Source organism: Phocoena phocoena, chromosome 9 (assembly GCF_963924675.1).
Source record: "Phocoena phocoena chromosome 9, mPhoPho1.1, whole genome shotgun sequence".
In the NCBI taxonomy this organism is placed as follows: domain Eukaryota; kingdom Metazoa; phylum Chordata; class Mammalia; order Artiodactyla; family Phocoenidae; genus Phocoena; species Phocoena phocoena.
Genome location: NC_089227.1, coordinates 58,937,970 through 58,953,834, shown reverse-complemented (window position 1 = coordinate 58,953,834; position 15,865 = coordinate 58,937,970). Strand labels below are relative to the sequence as shown.

Genomic DNA, 15,865 nt, shown 5'->3' with positions numbered 1-15,865 from the left:
TTGCTAAATCTAGCAGCCCTGACAATCCTCCAACAAATTCTTTAAGGAAATAAGCTTTAAGCTAAAGCACAAGGCTTAGTTCAGCTTTACTATATTAAAATGTCTATTGCCATTCCAACTAGCAGGCAGAGAGAAAGGCAAGCAGTTTTTAGCCTGAAGTTTGGAGAGGGAAGGCTGGAGAATAAACTCCTATTTTTATATCAGCTCTAAAGCTAGCTCATTGCCAGCACAAACATGGACGCTGTGTAATGCAGCTTCCCAGATTTAGTTGCTACAAAGATTTTAGTTACTATAAATAATAAACAGAGAAATAAACTGAAACTCTACAGTAGAGTTTAATGGTGGGTTTTTATGAAGCCTTTGAAAATTAAGTATTTCCAGGATCATGGTGATTGTAATGACCCAGTTTTGCCTCTGGGTGACCCTTGAACTTTCTCTTTCTCCTGGTTTTGCAGGGCCTCCTTGCCTTTCATGTTCACTGGCTGGTTTACGTCTTTCAGTCCCTCAGCAGGAAACTGGAACAGAAACCCTGCCTAGTTTCTCAGGCATTGCAATCTGGGTCAAAACATTCATAAAGCTTCTGAGTTTCACAAGTTTTTGTTTCCTTTCTGAAAGATTTTGTTCAAGTAGAGAATGATTCAATAATCCACCCTTTTCTTGCTTATTATAAAATAATTGCTGGAGGCTGTTTAAATCTATTTCAGCTTACCAAGGTGGCTGTTGGCATTCTTTCCTAAATGTGATTCTTTTGACCCTGGAGGCCACTGTGCATTTACTTCAATGTCTGTGACCATTTGGTGGTTTTCCCTTAGACTACAGTCGTTTTACACCTTTTCTGTTCTTTGGTTATTAAAACACTGAAATGCTGGGAGCCCCATTAGAATATAGAAATGTTCAGCTTCCCCACAGAGAGAGGTTGGTAAGCAACTAAGGTTCCCATTACCTCACCGCAACCCGAGATTAATAGGGTCATAAGGTTTGCAGAACTAACTCCACAAATTGCTAAGTAATAGGTGAAAGCCTGTAGCACTTTGCTCAAGGGTCCCCTCAACAGGTGGGTGATCCAAGTTGGTAACCCAGGGAATTGGAAACCTTCCCAGAGTGTTGATGTTCACTTGTCTCAACTTTGAGTATCACAAAGTAAGCCCACAAGTATTCTTCTAACCATCCACAGAGTATGGAGTGTTACGCACATGAGACGTTGAAAAAATGCCTACAGGAACTTATAGCATAATAGTTTAATTCAAATGTGGAGCCTGTTGTCCAAGGGTGAAATTGTGTAGCATGATTCCGAGTGATTTTTATTGTTGTTCTTCTTTTTGCAGTGCACTTACTCAGTTTTTCCAGTTGTTCTCTGACTATAAAGACAATGACTTTTATGCCACTGGGGAGGTGAGTTGAAGTCATGTTTTCTTGCATGCTTCCAACATCTTCAGGACTGAAATATATTATGACACTTGTGGTTTATTCATTCAGTATATACACACACACACATCAATATTAATTCAGCCCATATAAAAAATTCTCCAATTATCCCCCAGATGTCCTCCATAACGTAGTTTTAAAAATTCAGTGCCCAATAAAGATTCATATATCACAGTGGGTTGTCATGTCTCGGTACCATGTCTTTGTTGGTGTTGTTGTCATTTGTGATGATGATTATCTGGAGTCTAGACAAGGTGCCTTGTAGAATGTCCCATTTTCTGACTTTGTCTGACTCTTTTCCAATGCTTAGATTCACTGAAAACATTTGGCAAGAACACCACATAGAAGATGTTGTTTGCTTTCTATTCAATCACATCAGAAGGCATATAACATCTTTGTTCCATTACTGGTCACTTAGTCAAGATGGTATCTGCCAGATCTCACCATTGAAAAGGTACCATTTTCCCTTTGAAATTAATAAATAATCTGAGACCATGTGAACATCTGTTTCCCCCAACACACACACCAAATATGTCACCAAGTAGTTTTAGCATCCACTGGTGATTCCTGTCTGAATCAGTTATTACACTGGGGGTTATAAAATGGTGATTTTTCTGATCTATCTTCCTTTAGATATCATCTGGCATTCTTCTGTAGAGAACATCTTTCCTTCTTCCTCTTCTCTGATATGTACTTTAAAAATATCACTGGGGACTCATGGATTGTAAATTCTGTTTGCTGTGTTAAATTTTATTGCTATCATTATTGTTTTTGATGCTTGTATTTTCCTATATTTGGTCAATGGGAACCCTTCAGGCTGGCTCCTGTGTCCTTTTGACACATTGTCCCCGCTTGTCCCCGTTAGCCTTTGAGCATTTCCTTGCTCTTTGGCACAAATTAGTTATAAGTTATAGGATTATCTTGTACTTTCCCTGCCCTAGCAGGGAATTAATTCTGTTTTTTTCCAGGGTGATTATGTTACAATTTAATGAACAGTTCATTTGCATATGTTGGTTTCAATCTTAAGGTTTGCTATTTTTCATCCTTTTAAATTTAAGGTTATTTTAAAAATGTATAGCAGCCAATATTTTGAGAACACAAAAATTCTTAGGTGCTAGGAATACAGTTGTGAACAAAACAGAAAAAATCCCTGCATTCGTACATTCCAGAGGTGAAAGCAGTGATAATGAAAGAAATAAATATGTACCAGATGGTCAGGCAGCGATATGTCTGAAAAAGATGTCATGAAAAAGATAAGCAGGGTGAGGGCTGGAGAGTGATGGAAGTGTTATTTTGGATAAGATTGTCAGAGAAAGTCTCTTCGGTAAGGAGACAATTGAGCAGATTCCTGAGTGACGTAGTGGAGTGGTCTCTGCAATATCTGTGAGAAGAGCTTTCCTGGAAGAAGGAACAGCAAATGCAAAGACTCTGAGGTAGGGACAGGCTTGGTGCACTCAAGGAGAAGCATTGAGCCACTGCAGAAGGAGCTTAGATGGGAGAGGCAGGCTGATTGTGTAGGGCCCTGTTGCTCATGGCAGAGTGGTTAGACTTTATTCTAAGTGTAATAGGAAACCATTGAAGGGTTCAGTGTTCCCTGAAACAGTATTGAGAATCAAATTCAATTCAGTTCAACACACATATATTGAGTATGTACTATGTCTGAGGCTTTGGACAAGTATTAGAAAGTCAATGATTAAGACATTAACTCTACTGTAAATCTGAGTCTAACCATACAGAATGAAGAGAACAGTTAGAGAAGTAGCTGTAAAGACAAATAGTATAAGGTGAGCAAATAGCTACCTCTCAATATGGGATCCTCAGGAAAAGTCAAACAGAGGAGACAGCAATTAAATTGGATTTTGAAGGATAAATATGGGTGTATTAGTCAAGGCTCTTTTGCTTGCAAGTGACAGAAACCCTGTTCAAAGTGTCTTAAGTAAAACAGGGGATTGAATTGTTGGCCTCAGGTGTGGCTGGATCTGGTTGCTCAAACCTTATCAGGATCTTGTCTCATGTTCTCTCCATCTATTCACTTGGCTTTGCACTTCACTGATTTCATTCTCAGATAAGTTCTTTGCACCTGTGCCCTTGACTCTCCAACCCACTCCAGAGCTCTAGGTATAGCCTACCAGCTCAACTTCTCTTTCCCAATAATTCCACCATATACCTGAATCTCATTATCCATTTGAATCCCATGGCCATTCTAGAACTAATAACTGGAGTCAGGGGGATGGAGGAAGTGACACTCCTGTCATTTTGGTGGCAACCCTGGAAAACACCCAGTTCTCCACCACCAACAGAAGAGTGGTCTGCTTAGTGTGTAATTCCTCATCTTGCGAATAATGTGACAATGTTGTTAACCATCATGTTGAACTTTCGGCAAAGCTACCAAATTCCAAATGAAAAATTTGACTTGTCTATCTCATGTCTGCCTGGTGGTTTCATGCATGTAGTTTCTGAATGTGTGTGGCAAAGGACAATTTTCTTTTTATATTCTCTGCTGCCAGGATGAATACTTTTAAGGAAACCTGTGCCTTCCAAGTGATGAAGGAAGACGGGAAAGAGGGCAGGCAGAGCCTGGGATGGAGATGCACTTGCCAGGCAGCAGCATCTTCATGAGAACCACACAAGATACATTAAATCTGGGGGCACATCCTTTTCTAAAAGGTAGAGCACTAAATAACGCCTTGATGGTTTATTATTGGCAGAATGCTGTGTTTCTCTAGTCTACTTTGTCCCACCTGGTCTTTCTGTTTTAAGGCTAGGAGGCAGAATGGAGAAGTGGAAGGAATTCTGGATTAATAATCAGGAGACCTGAGGTTCATTGCTGGCTTTGCCTCTCTCTGGATGATTCCAGACAAGTTCTGTGACCTCTCTGGGCCTCTGCTTTTCATCTTACAATCAGAAGGGTTGGTTTTTAAATTAGATCACTTCCGGGGATATTTTACTTTACTGGATACTCAACTGTAGTTACCTAGATGTACTCTTAAAGCATCTGTATACAATTGCAGTTTTAACATAATACCAACCCACCCTCCCCGTGTCCGCCACCATAAAAAATGTTGTAATAGATTTTTCAAGAAAGGGAAATCTTTTATCTTGTGAACTCTTAATTTCCTGAACAAATAATGCCGTTAGATTTGTAGAATTGTTCTTGGAAAACAAATGCATAAACTCAGAAATGGTTTTCTGCTTTTGATTGCAAAGGTACTAGACCTAAATATCCTCCACATTTGTGTGCTATGATTGAGGGTAGCCTGGTGCTCAAAGGGGCTGGAACAGCTGTTCAGCGCCCTAACTTTGGTGTAAGGGAGTCTGGAAGTAATAACAGTACCTACTGCATGGGGTTGTTTTGAGCATTTAATTAGATAATCCTCCTCAAATATTTAGCAGAGTGACTGGCTGTGGTGAGTACCCAGCATATGATGACTATTATTACCATTCATGTTGAAAAGCTGGATTAAAATGTTATAGCTCCAAAGCATATGGCCTAATGCATGTAAACAGGGGCTGAGATGTTTACAAGGCTCTGCTCACTTGTTCTTGGGGTATGGCATTGTCTCCCCTCTTATTTTGAAATCATCTTTAAAAGAAATTGTTTGCTCCGTCAGAAAATGATGGTGGAGCTTAGAAGTTTTGGATGGTAGCAAAATGTGTGGGGACCGATTCAGGCCCTTCGCCCCTGCCGTGTGGACCACGCGAGGCCACAGCAAGGCATAGTGCAGACCTGCAGTTGGGGCAGCGGAGAAGGAAGAACTGCTTTGTCTCCTTCCCTTCTCTCCATTTCTGCCCAGAACACCAACTGGAATTAATTTTCTCTAAAGAGAGACAAATGTGTCTATAAATCACCCTCCTCAAGGCATGAAAAAAATGTACTTCAAAAAGAGAAACAAGCTGCATTTAATTCATATAATTAACTTTCTTCCTAAGTGTTATCCTTTCCGAGCCAGTAACTATTAGTGAGATTGCTCTTTTTCTTGAGGTACAGACACTCTGTAGGATCCACTCAAGTGTATGTGGGCCCAGCTAAAACTTAAAGCACAACAGCCCTGGCGCTGGAAGGCAGGGAGGTGACGGTAGGGAGGGGTCTGCCCACTGGCCTCTGAGCCTGTGGCTTTCTGTCCACTCATGGGAAAGATTTAGCGTGTAGAGGCATTTGTGCCAATGGGTGGGAGCGCTTCCAAACTGGCAGGGCGTGTGGTTAAAACTGGGCATCTCCCGATCAGCAGGAGAGGCCTACTTTCCTTAGAAGCAGTTTTGCAACCGTGATTAATTCGAAGGCTGAATCTGAGGCAAAACTTTGAAGCTATTTAAAAATTAGTGAGCTTAATAGGATACTTTATCTTCATCTGCATGAGTGAAGTCCTGCTGGGCTCACAGAGTCTGATTTCTTTACTGAAATCGTCATGGTCCTGGGTTCTGGTGGCAGGCTCCCAGGAGGTGAGAGCCAGGTTTGTTTCATTTGTTTCATACAATACCAGGCACAGTGTTGAATGGATGTTATAGGGTGGCTTCACACAAGGCATTTGCCAGATAAAATAAAAATATCAATGATATTTCTCTTTGGCTGTTTAACATCTCTTTTCATGGCTCTTCTCTCCCTGTACTGTACCCCAGGCCCTGGGAACCTCCTTTCTACTCCCTTATTTTCCAGGGTCATCCAGTGCCCTGCCTGCCACCCAAGGCCTTTCTTTCCTTGGCTGTGCTGTGCTCAGGTCCTATTTCTCCCATGCTTCTTCCATCCCCATCATGATTGTACTGTTTCTCTCCCCCATTCTGACTTGTTACCATCTCACTATCCATCAGAGAGAATCTGATCAATTAAATGTACTTCCAACATACTTGTCCTTGAATAGAGGACAGAGCCTAACCATAGAAAGATACTTGTAATAGGGGAACTTCACGCACTGACATACCTGTGAAGGGGTATAGGCCCTATGTGACTACAAGTCATATAGGCCCTAACTATAGGCCTATAATTGTTTTATGTAGGTCATACCTTTATCTTATTAGTCCAGGCTTATGATCATTAAATTTGGTGATTAGAAGGATGCCTTCAAACGTATCTAGTCCCCTTGTTTTATTTGTAGATCTTATTTGAGAATGTTTATTGAGAGTGGATCATATGACAGGCATGATGCTAAGCAGTGTTTCATGCATTACCTTGTTTAATCGTCACAGCTGCCTTATGAAGCGGGCACTGTTATTATCATCCCCATTTTACAGTTGAGATGACTGAGGCTTAGAGAGGTCATGTAGGCTTTACAAGCTCACCCAGCCAAGATTGGAACCTAAGCAGCCAGACTCCATCACCCAAAGACTGTAGTCACAGGATGGGCTAAGGATGGTAACCCGCTTCGTGAAGATGCTCTCTGGAGCCTGGCTCCTCAAAACTGCACTGTTTCCAAGACTTGCCTTTTCCCACAGAATAGATCCACTGTCTGTACAAGAGAGTCGGACATCCCTTACATATTTTGTACAGAATCTCTAAGGGTTACTAACCTTATACAAACAGAAAAGAAGTTCTCTAGCTTCTTGGATATTTCTGTCTTTTGATCATCAAGTTTTATGGAGTAAATGGAAGTTTCAAGTGATATAAAGGCTTGAAGTCCTTGGAATGTAATTCTTTCTCCAAGCTTGGAACTTGCTGAATATGACTAGATGACATTGGAGCTGGTTTAACTCTTGAGCTCATGACAGATGTCTATTTTCAATTATGTTCCTCTGACTTGCCAATATTTTCTTTTAGAATTGAAAACGGATTTGTGACTATTTAATGAATTTAATATTAGAAAAGTCAAGGTTTACGCTGCAACCTGGAGAACTGAACAGGGGCATATGGAAATGTTTGCAAAATTGGGCCTTGGGCTTTTGGATAGCATATCTAACTCAAATCAACACATATTTGCTGATTCTCTGGTTACGTGGAAAAGAATATGAGTAAATCAGACGTCAATGTAAGCTTTGTCTGAAGTGAGCTACTATGCTGGACCAAGTGGCATGGCGACACAAATAGTACCCAATTGGACGAGATGTCTAGGCTGGGGACCAGAGATGCTAAATTATATCTATTACGCAGCTTCAACCTTCTGAGTTCTATCTATAGTGAGCAAGTGAAGGACTCAGTTTGTTGACTGTGGCCCAGTATATTCACACTCTTTATTTAAAAGTCAAATTAACTGTAATCTCTAAACAAAAGGGTTTATTCATCTGTTCAAGTCACCTGGCTTCAAGCTGGGTATGAATTTCTCCAGAACTGGCACTGAAGGTAGAGTTGGGGGGAGGTGAGGTACATCCTTTTCACGTATGTTTGTCACTGATGGAATTAATTTTTAAAGAAGCATCATCTCAAAACGAAATAAGAACATATTTGAAAGGCCGTACATACTTCTGCATAAATTTATGTGACTAAAAGTTGGATACACATCAAAATGTTTTTCTCATATGTGTATTCCTGTAGATTCTACATTTCTTTTTAAGCTCATAGTCAAGAGAAATAGATGTTTAGATAAAGTCATATTCTCGTTAGAAGCCTTTTTTTTTTTTTTAAATCACAGCAGTGTGGTCTTGAAATTAGATGACACATGGTCTAGCAATGTCTAGGAAGCTGTAGAGATTACCACAATACCAAAGCTCCAGTTTTCTCCATTCATTAATTTTCTGAACTGGCCGTGTTAAGGCCACACCTCTTCTCTCCTCAGAAGCAATAATGGTGCCAAGTGAAGTAAGATTCTACCCCAAGGCTAGATGAAGTCAGGGTCACCCTAGCTTAATCCTGTCCTCTTGGCTGCCGTGTCCTGTGTGACTCCGTTAAACTTAGGCTTTTCACCAAGTTTTGTAGTTTTCAACGTGTGTATAAAATTCTCTTCAAAGCATATCCCCCTATTCACTCTGGCCACCCCTGTACATGGGGCTGGTTCCACCATAGTCTGTGTTTGGGGACAGCTAGAGGACATGACACCGATGTGACTCTCTCCAGAAGGGCAGCCCACCTGGTTTCCTCCCGGAAGACATGGAAGAGTTCTCACCAGCCCCGAAGTGAACTCTTCAGAGACATTCATTCTAACTGGAGTGGCTGGGGGTTTGGGGGCAGAGCAGGGAAACGGACATAGAATGACCCTGACCATCCTTGACATGCCATTGTCGAGGATGACAACTCCCTTTTTCCACTTCCAGGCAGAGGTGAGGAGCTAGGGCCAATGAATAGTGACACTTGGTAACCAGGTTCAAAGGCCATTGCTCATTATCACTGATAAAGGTTCTGCAAGTTTTACCATAAAAGGTATATTTAGAAGCAAGTCAGAGAGTGAATGTAGCTGCATCTACTTTTTTTTTTTTAAACTAAACTTCAGTAAGAAATGTAGACGACCAAGAGTAGCTTAAACAATAGTAACTGCTAACATATGTGATATTTCTGTAAGAGGACATTGTTTCCATTATAATATTATTCTCTGACACGATTTTGTTTCTTCTGGAGGAGCTGATTGAAGCCTGATTTTCGATATGGATTTTTTGACTCCCTTAAAAGTAACCGGGTGGCAGGGGTACAGTAAGTCGGCTATGAATGTTGTTGAAACATGTAAGAAGGGAGAGATTCAGATGGAATACACAATTACAAGTTTCTTTAAGTCCAGTTTCATTTTGCTTTTACACATCTGGATAATTAACCAAGTATTACATTCTCTCTAGACTATTTTTACAAGTACAATATGCTCCTAACGTGATTTCCATTAGGCTGTTCCAAACATCATGTAAGAACACAGAAAGATTGCAAACCAAGATTCAAAAACACTATTCAACTCTGATGTTGAGACCTTTTTTCTCTCAGGGGGGAAATAAAAGTTTGAGAGCTGAATTCTGAGATCCTTCTGATGTCAGAGGAAAACTGGAGGTTTACTGCTTCTTTAAGCTCATACAAACATACCCTAATGGCTCTGGCCCTTCTTGTCAGAGGTGAGCTCAAAATATGGTCACCGTGGGGCAAAGGAGCCATACAAGAGTAGTGTTGGAAATTGCAGCTTCTTTAAATATTGGAAAGGAATAATTACTAAGGGCAAACTAAAATCCTGACTTGTTGATTGCTAATCTAGTTTGAATTATCATGTTAGTTAAATATGTTTGTCTGACTGAGTTCCTCATTTGAAGGTCACTGCTGAATTCTAAAATAGTATGTGTTCACACAGTTTCTGGATACACTTTTCCTCTTTCCTTTTATAATTGCTTTGATGCTGTTCAGAGCTTGTTTGAGGCCAGTGTCTGATCTGAGGGTAGAAGGTTAGCGTTAATTCACAGACTTCAGGAGCTTCATTGGCCAGCTGCTGACCACATTGGTGAACCCCAGCCAGAGATCAGAGAAACCACAGGGCTAATAGTTGTGGTTGTCACTGCTTTAGTTGTTGTTATGGTCAGAACTCAGAACAAAAGAAACAAAGAGTTCATAAAATTACAGGATCACAATTATAAGTCCTAAGGGCCATATAGTCCATTTCTGATCCATCAGACAACCACACCTAACTTCTCAGAGTCTGACATTCTATTCTATTTAAAACATATCCGGAAAAGGGAAAACTGGGTAAAATCAAACATACTTGATTTATTGTCTGGTTGTCTTTTAAAGTGCTCGTGGTGGTCAGAGAATCATTAAATCGAGAAACAAATGGTTCAGGAAGAGTAAACAAATCTCATCTTGAAGAAAAAAGAAATGTGTCTCAACAAGGAGAGTGAAAATAATTGAAATTTCATTGTAACGTTTCGGTGTCTGTTTTCCATAAAATAATCCTATAATTGTCTACTGTGTGACAGCCTGAGTCGCTCAACCAGTGGAATGATTAATGAAAACGGCAGTGAAGGATTTGTCACACTGACACAGGGCAAGGAAGTGTGTGATAGTCATTAGAAAGCCAAAACCAAGGTAAACATCATCACTGTTAGGTTAGTAGATGTAGACTGAACATTGAGGAATCTGTTTTGGATGTGGTTATAGAACTACCCATCTCACTGTCTCATTTTCCTAAATGGTCCACTTAGCAAGTGTGCAGTGGATAAATCCAAGTGTGGGTCCCAGGTTGGGGGACCAGAGATCCATAGTCTATCCAGGACTCTTGACTGAAATGTGATTTGATATGAGAAATTGGAAGCGTGGAGGCAGCCAAGCCCGGACAGAATTCCAGGTGGGCATGTGAAGCACACAGACCTTTGTTTTCATCATTTTAAAATATAGGAAGATAATGGTAACTTTACATTGGCTCGAATTAAAGTAGGTGAAATAATCTGTTTATGGTGGATGCTCAGATTGAGTGGGTGTTCCTTTTTAATCTCCTGCCTGAATCCCAGATACATATGATTGTCGCAAGGGGGAAGGTGCCATAAAAATGTGACTGTTTTAGCCTAAGTTTGTCATCACTACCTATAAAGTACATACCCTTCTATCTCTGAAAAAGTCAAGGGAGGTGTTTTGTTGCTAGGTCTTATAACAAGACACCTTGAGTGCTAGCATCACTGGAAGGTGTACTTTTTAAGCATTTGTACTGATTTCCAACAGAGAAAACATGTTTAGAAATAATGTCAGATTAGTCATTCATTTATCAGCTATGTTTTTATGTACCTACTATGTGCTGGCTATTGTACACATTGTGGAAATAATAAGCCATGAAATGGTAGACTTTGCCTTATCACATTTGAGTCAAGTTTTCCATAATGTATTTTTAAAAGATATTGTGATCTTTACAAGTTTTGTGCTTTATTCATTTTTGTGTCTACTCAAGTATCTGTTATGATACCTTTGACAGAACAGTTGCCCAATAAACCATCATTGAATGAAGATTATATAATACATCTGTACCAGTGAAATGATTAGTCAAGAGAATTTGCTTTTTTGGCCAATTTACAGAAATTTTACTTGATAAATGTTCACGTACTGTCCCTAAAAGGAGAATATAGCAAAGTTATACAACAAAGCAAATTTCAGACATGGAAGCTAAAAAGTAGTCATGAGTATGAATGGATAAGCTGCTTTGATTTAATACTTTGCCTAAATAATTATTATTGCACAAGAGGAGTGCATCAGTGAAGGGATCTTGTGTGAGTTATGTCAATTAAGTTCTTCCATCATAATTTGGAAGGGGTTTAGGATTTGGAGTAGGTCAGACCAGGTTTAATTCTGACTCTATCACTTAACCTCTCTGAGCCCCAATGTCCTTACGTTGAAATGGGAATAATGATAACTGCAGCATATGATTATGGCATGGAAAAAATGAGAGCTCTCCAGAATTCCCAGTCTTTGAAGTTCAGGGCCCTGGAGAGCCTTGGACATATTGTGAAAGTTCTGCAGATCCATAGGTACCCACATAATGCATCTAGTCTATCTAGAATATATGTGCATTGCTGTTTTTCAAATGCATGTAGGCTAATTCAAGATTCATTCATTGAGCAGCTGGTTATTGAGCACTAACAAACAGCATCAGGTACAGGGGATACACTAATAAACAAAACAGACAGATATCCCTGTGTCTGTGGATCTTCTCTTCTAGTGTGGGTAGGGGAATAACAATACACAAGGTAAAAAGTAAAAGTTTGTTGGAGAGTGATAAAGATTAAGACGAAAGAGGAGAGAAGGGGAATATAAAATATCAAAAAAGGGGTGTTAAATTTTTTGATAGGGTGGCCATGGAGGGCAACCCTCAGAAAGCCTCACTGAAGGAAGTGAGGGAGTTAACCATATGGATATCTGGGGAAGAACATTCCAGGGACAGAAAGAGCTAATGCAAGGGGAGGAACAGTACAGATCACAATTATGATTTGGTCTGAGAGAGGCTGGAGAGGAATGAGCAAGAGGATTGTAGGGGGTAATGTGAGTGAAGTGACCAGATCATGTCAGCCCTTATGCCCCAGAAAAAGCACTTCACTTTTGCTTTGAGAGAGATGGGAAGTCATTAGAGGATTTGAGCAGAGGAATGGCATGATCTAATTTAACAGACCACTGTCTTGAAATTAGACTGGATGAGGGTAAGAGCAAAAACAGAGGCCCATTGAGGAGGCTATTGCAAGAATCCAGGCGAGAGATGACGGTACCTGGAGCAAGGTGATAAAGGGGGTGTGTGCAAAGACACTGGATTCCGGATGTGTTTTGATAGAATAGGTAGAGTTGATGAGATTCACTAATGGACTTTTCACGAGGTGTGAGTCAAAGAGATAAACAGTGGCACCAGGATTTTTGGCCTGAGCAGTTAGAAGAACAGAGTTTACATTCATGGAAACGGAGGCTGCAAGAAGGGCTTGGGGATTGGAGCTTCGTTTTGAACATAGGAAGTTTAACATTAGACATACAAGTGGAGATGTCAGGAAGGCAACTTTTTAATGGAAGAAACACAGAACTATTTTTAAATATTACTGAACCAATAGTGGCTCTTTTCAGCATAATCTAAAAGCAGTATTATCATGTTTGTGTCAGCAAACTATTTTGAAATTGAAGAAGAGCCTTGTATTGGAAAAGGTTGGAAACAGAGGTGAGTTCAAGTGACCATTTTAGTGGCCAATAAATATTATTTATCCTTTTCCTCTCCCTTTAATACATGTTGATTTCAAGTTTTGGCATCATTGTACAGATTTTGAAATCTTAATTTTGGCCTTGGGATTTTTTTTTTTTAAATAAAGCCTGCAATGGAACTTTCTGGTAAGGAAAACCCTAAGGGTGGCAGAATTGTGTTCACTGGTGTCCATGTTCTTTCTTTTGGAAGGAAATTAGAATGTTCACTTAGGACACGTTCACTTATTATTTTTTTGCACTCCTAACCTGTGACCTGCATGTCACTCCATGCTATTTGGGATGACAAAAGAAGGAAGGGACAGAGCTCCGTGCTATTGTCAAATTTGCAATGCAAGGTTAAGAAATACATGTGTCTTGTGGAAATACTGACTGTTTTATTGTGATTTAAATTTGCATAAACACCTCATTTCAGTAGCATTGATTTGTGATGGTTCTTTTTAACGTCTACCCTTCTCAGTCTTACGCGGGGAAATACGTGCCAGCCATCGCCCACTACATCCACATGCTGAACCCCGTGATGACCATGAAGATCAACCTGAAGGGAATTGCTCTTGGAGACGCGTATTCTGATCCCGAGTCAGTAGGTGGCTCTTTTTTCCTTTCCATTTTGTTCCTTAAGGAGAGTAAATACCCTTTAATCAGATGGAGGCTCCTCTTACCCTACAGACCTAACTTCGTCAAGGGAAATACTGTTGGTCAGTTGACTTTCTAATGATTTAAATCTTCTAATTTTTATCAGATGTTTTACAGTGTCAACTTACTATATGTCAGCCTACATTGGCTGTGAGTGTGTCAGTGTGTGTATGTACAAGTGTGTGTACCTGTGCTTGGTGTGTTTGTGTGTATTTTGTATACATGTGTGTTGTATGAGTGTTTGTGTGGTTATGTGGTGTGTGTTTGTGTATGTTTTGTGTATATGTGTTTGTGTGGTGTATTTGTGTGTTATACACGAATTGTGTGTGTGTGGTGTGTGTGTGTTTGTGTATGTGTGTTTGTGTGGTGTATTTTGTGTTGTGTATGCATTGTGTGTGTTGTATGTCTATGTTTGTGTGTGTGGGGGGGGTGTATATGTGTGTGTGTTGTCCTACTCCGCTAATTGAGAAGTTACAAAGGGTTATTTCACAAGCAGATGGGCTTCCCTCACATCCCTCTCTCTCCATGCAGCGTCTGTGTTTGCTTCTTTTCTCCTCAGATCATACAGGGCTATGCACCATTCCTGTTCCAAATTGGCTTGTTGGATGAGAAGCAGAGAAAGTACTTCCAGAAGCAGTGTGATGAGTGCGTGAAATACATCCAGGAGGAGAAGTGGTCTCAGGCCTTTGAAGTGAGTTCTGTGGCCTGCGCTGCCCTGGCGCAATGAGCACCATCTGAGAAGGTCCCGGAAGCACTGCGGTGCCTGGCCTGGCTCTTTGTTGTTAGCAAAGGTGTTTCCTTGGTGCCGTCCAGAGATCAGGAGGCGAGACAGTGGGCTTGTAAGGAAGAAAAGAGCCATCTGGGTTTCTTTGAATTTACTTTGACCATATTTTAAACCTGAGATCACCTCGGGGTGTTTATCTAACTGTGTCTTTCATTAACTGTTTTGATTTCTTGAAATGCTGTGTAGGCCCTCAAGGCATCCCTACCATAAAGAAATCAGAAGAAAGGCAACCTGGAAAGTGGATGCATATGCTTCCACATGTGCTCTAAACCCTTCAGAGGGTAATATCCACACACAGGGCTCCAGCTGGGGAAGTGGCCACAGTGTAACAAATGTCACATGTTCCTGTGTGTCAGGAACAAAGAGTATAAAGGGTGGTCACTTGAAACTTTTACAAAGAGCCATTGGCATTTGTAAATATCGCCACACCGCTCTCCTAAAATTAAATTTGAGGATCAAGTAACATAGTTATATTCTTCAACCTTTATTTTTTTTTTGGTTGTTTAAAATGTAAGACTATACTAAATATTAGGATGCAGGAGGGTCTTGTTTGTTGCTCATTTGGTTTTTGGCCAGTGCAGACAAAGATCATGTGTAAGCAATCTTCCTTGGGGGGTTTTGTCACCTTTGCCATAGAGCCTGTGTGTTTGACACATTAGTAAATGAGGTGAGGACTGAATTTTGAGACCTTTAATCTTGTTACTGGGAACACAGCCTGTCATAGTTTACCTAACAGCATTGTTATTATTAAGGCCGAGGCCTGGTATTAATAGTCTTTTAGGCGCTGTAGGTCAGCTGGTTCAGATCAAAACAGGAGACATACAAACTTATGGAGAAGGGTGGGGTAACAAAGTTGTGCTCCATTTTACAACTAGGGTGCCAGGGCAGTGACTGCCCTTGTTGTGAGTTCTGACAGCAGCAAGCTGTGTAAATAGGAGAACTCAGGAAGTCCCGAGCCACCCCGCAGCACCCTGGCGGGCTCCCCTTTCTGTGCCGGGACACTTGATGCGGCTGCAGAGCGTGGATTCAGAATTTCTTGTGCAATTGTGAATGTGAAGGAAAGAAGAAGGATCTTATCAGGGACATGTTGGGTCATTCTTCAACTTGCAATCACAGTATTTTCAAGACCGGTTTTAGGCTGTCTGCTGTGGTAGGCAGAAAGGGTAAAAAGGACTAAACGTTTAGAATTTAGAATTAGTATGAGATTTTACATTGCATGAGACCCATCTGCAAGTGAGACATTTGATGTGTTTCTGAAGAAGCATATGTCAAGAGCAAACGTAAGCAGTGTCAAGAGCAAGAATATTTGATAGACTCAAAGGGATAAAGAAAGCAGAAAGATGTCTGTGGTGCGTGATCCAGCAGCCTAAGCGTCCACAGGGTTAGTGAAACTGTTGAAAAGTTCAGATATTGTGTGTATTCAGAGATAATGACAAGATGACCCATGAGGTCTCTCCCAAACCAGATTCATCAAAAAC

The 15,865-nt window shown here is 40.6% G+C and overlaps 1 protein-coding gene across 1 annotated transcript in view; it reads left to right on the top strand.

Moving 5' to 3' along the window:
* CPVL (carboxypeptidase vitellogenic like) overlaps positions 1-15,865 on the top strand; it is a 101,252-nt gene that overhangs the window by 32,136 nt on the left and 53,251 nt on the right. Inside the window, 1 exon segment of the mRNA XM_065883857.1 lies at positions 1,326-1,392. Coding sequence (XP_065739929.1) covers positions 1,326-1,392 — 67 coding nt within the window.